This window comes from Hibiscus syriacus, unplaced genomic scaffold (assembly GCF_006381635.1).
Source record: "Hibiscus syriacus cultivar Baekdansim isolate YM2019G1 unplaced genomic scaffold, ASM638163v2 tig00110637_pilon, whole genome shotgun sequence".
Classification (NCBI taxonomy): domain Eukaryota; kingdom Viridiplantae; phylum Streptophyta; class Magnoliopsida; order Malvales; family Malvaceae; genus Hibiscus; species Hibiscus syriacus.
Genome location: NW_024062808.1, coordinates 4151687 through 4156758, shown reverse-complemented (window position 1 = coordinate 4156758; position 5072 = coordinate 4151687). Strand labels below are relative to the sequence as shown.

Below are 5072 nucleotides of genomic sequence, written 5' to 3'. Positions count from 1 at the left end.
TTCAGGCGAGTCTAGACGAGTACGTCACTAGTGGGTAGTGGGTGTAGGGATAGATTTGAGAATGTACCTACGTGAACGGGTGTAGATTTAAAAATTTGCACCCATCACGAATGATGAACGAGTGATAGATTAAAAAATATTAAATGAAAATAAAGATGAAAAGAGAATATCTACACTCGACCCGCCCGTTTATCATCCTAGTCAGAAAGTGAGACAGTTGATTCAATTGGATCCCCGTGTTTGGCTGATAACACAAACAAAAGCCTCACGTTTTTCTATTACTTACTTAAATATCCCCAAACTCTCTCTCTCTTCCCTAACCACATGGCCATTTCTCGATCTCATCGTACAACTCCCACCCTCTGATTCCCCACCCCCCCCAAAAAAACCCCAGGTCGAAACCCTAACTCGGGCGATTCGACTCGGTTATCCCCACCCCAATCGTCTTCATCCTCTGGCAATGCGACCCTGGTTCTCGGCCATACCCCTCTCGAGAGAGGACTCCTTTTTGTTGTTCGGCTTTAACCTTCTCTTTTCAGATTTGTTTAACGAGTTCGAGAAATGACCAAAGATTCACAGGCCCCTAATTCCAGGGGTGTCCTTTGCAATGCTGGTGCTGGCGCCGCCGCCGGTATCTCAAATTTTCCCTTCATTTCCCCCCTAAGCCGTTGTCTCAATAGCTGAATTTTTAAGTTTTTGTGTTTTTTCTCACGCACAGGTGTTATTGCTGCAACATTCGTGTGTCCTTTAGATGTTATAAAGACGAGATTGCAAGTTCATGGGCTGCCGAAGCTCGGTAACGCTACCGTTAGACGTATGTAATTCTGATTTAACTTTAATTTGAATTGAAAAAATAGAAAAGAAATGGATACAAATGTTGGTTTTTTTCCCTAACTTTTTTCTTTAATTATTTGATCAGGTAGTCTTATAGTTGGTAGCTTGGAACAGATCTTTCAGAAGGAAGGCTTACGCGGCATGTACCGTGGGCTTGCTCCAACTGTACTCGCTTTACTTCCTAATTGGGCTGTAAGTTGTTTATTTCCCTGTTTCTTTTTGTGGCTGTTCCAACCCTGTTTATCAAGTCTTAAAGAGTTCTTAAATGCTATTATGAAATGAAAAGGCCTGCATTTATTATCTCAATAGTTTGTAATGGATGAAGTGGATTACTTGCCATTTTTATTGATCCTGATGTCTGTGTCTTGGTAGCTAGAACTTGAGTGTGCGAAAAGATATGGGTTTTGGGGCTTTGTTGAATGATTGGCTTTTTATTTAATTGAAGAAACCATCCTTTTGCAAATTTGAGTTATTACATTATGAAAAATTCTTCGTGCTGATTCTGAGGATAAGCTTTCTTCACTTCTGTGCTGTTTCCTGTACTAACTATTTAACCTCATTTAAAAATTGGGTAAAGTTGCATACTGCGTGTACACACTGAAACAAATTACACCTTTCGAACACATTATCATCAGTGCTTTTTGTTATCTTTTGTAACTCTAGATAGCAGAAATTTAAGTTGCCTGTTTGAATACTTTCAAGTAAATTATCTAAATGAGCAATGGTATTGTTATAGCAGTTGTTTTGTTTGATTCAATAATTACCCTAAATCGAATCTGGAGAAGCAAAATTTTATGCTATTGAAGAGTTAGGTATCCAACCACGAGGTTGACTTGCAAATTTAAAAATATGGATTCTTTCTCCATGCATGATTCACCAGGAAATGTGATAATTATTTTAGATGTGTTTGTACTTTCTATTCTGATCCCAACCATGCGTAACGCTGTTATGGAGAAGTTTAGCTTCGACTTTGAGGATTTTATATTCAAATAGGGACCCTAGCCTCCTCTGTAGATTCCATGGATGCTTCTGTCATTCTGTATTACAATATTCCCCTTAATGCAAGTGTGAAACACATGCCTCAGTTAGTATATCAGTTGTGTTGTTTGATTCAGTAGTAGTTCTACATTGAATATGGAGAAGCAAACTTTATTACTAATGAAGAATTAGGTATCCTATCAGAAGGTTGAGTTAAATAAAAAAATTATGGATTCCTTCTCCATTCATAGTTTTGAATTTTGATTCACCAGGCAATATTATTGCATATGTGTTAGTAATTGCTGTTCCAATCCCAAGTTCCCAACTATGCAGAAGACTTTTCTGGAGAAGTTCAGATTTGGTTTTTTAGGGTTTATGTAATTCAAACAGGAAGCTTAACTACCTGTTTAAATTTTCATGGATGCTTTTTTTATTATGTATTAAAGTATTCCTTTTGATGCAAGTGTGAAACAAGTGTCTTGATTATTGAGTTTCGGTTTTTTTCTCGTTCTCTTATTCACACTTTTTGGTGCTTGCTTGAATTGATGTTGCAGGTATATTTTACAGTGTATGAGCAGCTCAAAAACTATCTTTGTTCTAATGGTCAGTTCAAAGTGCATAGGATTTGTAATTTCACTCTTAATTTTAGACCTTTGTTCCTTTTAGATTTTCTTTTATATACTACCTTCCTGAATATTTTCTTTATAGCTTCTGGCATATTTCTCCTTTTCTGTGAATGTGTAGATGAGAAGCAACATCTCTCGGTAGGTGCTAACATGCTAGCTGCTTCTGGTGCTGGAGCTGCTACAACCTGTTTTACAAATCCTCTTTGGGTTGTGAAGACTAGACTTCAAGTGCGTTTCTCAAGTTTATATTTTTCTAATGTAATGACATATGGTGAAAGATATTGAAATTCTAGATAGCATGGCATGCTTTATACTGCAATAGGGACTTATATTAAATTTCAAAGTTATTGCCTGTTATTTTGTTCTAACTATATTTTGTTACAGGATATAGAAAATTTCATCTGTATTGTCGCTTTGGTTATTTCTGATAAGGCTCACCAATCCTAAAACATGTAAAGGAATTGGGGAGCCCATTCCAGAATCAAGTAATAACTTATTAGGAGCAGAAATAAAATGCGGAAGGAAAAAAATAGAAGAAAGAAGAAGATCATAGAGAGTTAATAGTTTAGTCACACACACAAGTAACAAGCTGCATCCAGTGTGTGGATGACTGCTTATTGTTAGGTTGTTTGGTTTGCTTTTATGGGTGATATATTTTGTTAGATTGTATCGTGGTGATATATTTTGTATCTATAATCTAGGTGTACCATGCATGCGGTTTGAGGTTTTTTATTTGTAACTGTAATCTGATGCTGCATTTTGTTTTTATTTGTAAATATAAATAGATTTAGAGCTGTTGTGCATTGACATCTGCCAGTTTGTTTTTATAGACGCAAGGTATCAGAGCAGGAGTGGTTCCCTATAGGAGTACGCTTTCTGCTTTGAGGAGAATAGCTCATGAGGAGGGTGTTCGGGGTCTGTACAGGTATTGTAGCGCCATTCATTAGAAATTGATAAATTCTTCTGTTTTTCAAACCAAGTTTTTTTTACTGGAACTGGATGTCATTTTTTGCCTGATGAACAGTGGACTCGTCCCTGCATTAGCTGGTATTAGTCATGTTGCCATTCAGTTTCCAACATACGAGAAGATCAAATTCTATTTAGCTAATCAAGGTTAATAATAAAAAAATTTAATAACCTATAGATTTTTACTGTTAATTACTCATTGAAGATATTTTAACTTAATGGGGTCTTGGCAGATAACACTCCAGTGGATAAACTCGGTGCACGGGACGTTGCTGTTGCATCATCAGTTTCCAAAATATTTGCATCCACATTGACTTATCCACATGAGGTATGATGGATAATTGTTTACAACTAATTTCTTATGAATAAGGTTGCATTGCACTTGACATGTAAAAGATGGGGGATCTGCTAGTGTCATTTTGTTCCTCCAACTGTTTTCATTTTGTCCAGAGCCGTAAACAATGTTTGAGAGCTGCATTTTAAAAGTGCTTATCATTAGTGTTATTTAGTTATTTATTCTTGGATGATATAGGTGGTACGTTCAAGGCTTCAGGAACAGGGGCATCACTCGGAGAAACGCTATTCCGGTATGGCAGATTGTATCCGAAAACTGTTTCAGCAAGAAGGGCTTGCTGGATTCTACCGCGGGTGCGCAACGAATCTTATCAGGACCACACCTGCAGCTGTGATCACCTTCACCAGTTTTGAGATGATTCATCGATTTCTTATCAATCTTTTCCCTTCTGATCCGGAGCCTCACACGTTATGAGGTGCGTTATGCTCAACCAAAGATATAGCCCGTCTCCCGGCATGTGTCCCGGCATATGACCGGGAAGCATTGCATCATCTTGGTAGTGATGCATTGCCAGTGTATTTTTCTGGTAGAGTTTTAGCAATATTCATTCTTTCATCTCATCTATGTCCGGTGAGATCAAAGGTTCTGAGGAAGGTGTGGACGAGTTATACTGACGATGATAATGTCGAAAATGATATATGTGAGCTTAAATTAATACATTCATTTAAAAAAACAACAACATAGGTTGCCAAGTACAATTATTTATCTTTATTTGCCATGCCCTACTTGCCTTGCTGGTTATTCTCTTTTCTTTACCATTCCATAGCTAACTTCCAATTACTTGTTTTGGCTTGATTTGAGGTTAACTTATATTTATTTTATCGAGTTAATTTTTTCATGTCCTAAAATTATAATTCTCATTTTAAATTGTTTTTAAATTTCTGAATATTCTAATTTCATCCCCAAATTATTATTCTCATTTGAAATTAGTCTTTAAACTTTTAAACATTCTAATTTTATTCCTAAACTATGACCCGCTTTTTAAAATGGTATCCAAACTTTTGAAACCTCCAATTTCATCCATATATGTTAGTTTCAAACGTTGTTTAACCTAAAAATTTCTTCTTTTTATTTTCCAAAAATGTATTGACATAACTTGGTCTAATGATTTTATTAACAAGGGATGTAATTAGTGTATACATATAGTTTGGGATAAATTTGGAATGTTCAACAAGTTTGGAGGCTAATTTTGAATGAAGGTTATACGTTGGAGATGAAGTTGAAATATTCAAAAGTTCGATTAATTTAGGATTTTAACATAATAGTCATAGTTTAGGGATGAAATTGAAATATTTAAAAGTTTACGGACTAAT

The 5072-nt window shown here is 36.0% G+C and overlaps 1 protein-coding gene across 1 annotated transcript; it reads left to right on the top strand.

Annotated features, from left to right (window-relative positions):
• The first annotated feature begins 328 nt into the window (after nucleotides 1-328).
• Nucleotides 329-4468, top strand: LOC120136791 (nicotinamide adenine dinucleotide transporter 1, chloroplastic-like). The gene is made up of 9 exons (XM_039152751.1): nucleotides 329-631; nucleotides 719-814; nucleotides 920-1026; nucleotides 2367-2415; nucleotides 2557-2666; nucleotides 3269-3363; nucleotides 3463-3551; nucleotides 3638-3732; nucleotides 3937-4468. The coding sequence occupies exons 1-9, from the start codon at nucleotides 562-564 to the stop codon at nucleotides 4171-4173; spliced, it is 948 nt and encodes a 315-aa protein (XP_039008682.1). The 5' UTR covers nucleotides 329-561; the 3' UTR covers nucleotides 4174-4468.
• The last annotated feature ends 604 nt before the right edge of the window (nucleotides 4469-5072 follow it).

What these genes read in the sequence shown, in the direction of transcription:
- LOC120136791 (XM_039152751.1), top strand. Translation starts at nt 562, where the DNA reads ATGACCAAAGATTCACAGGCCCCTAATTCCAGGGGTGTCCTTTGCAAT. An exon ending in GGTGTTCGGGGTCTGTACAG is followed by an intron (nt 3,364 to 3,462) that starts GTATTGTAGCGC and finishes CCTGATGAACAG; the next exon opens with TGGACTCGTCCCTGCATTAG. An exon ending in CATTGACTTATCCACATGAG is followed by an intron (nt 3,733 to 3,936) that starts GTATGATGGATA and finishes TGGATGATATAG; the next exon opens with GTGGTACGTTCAAGGCTTCA.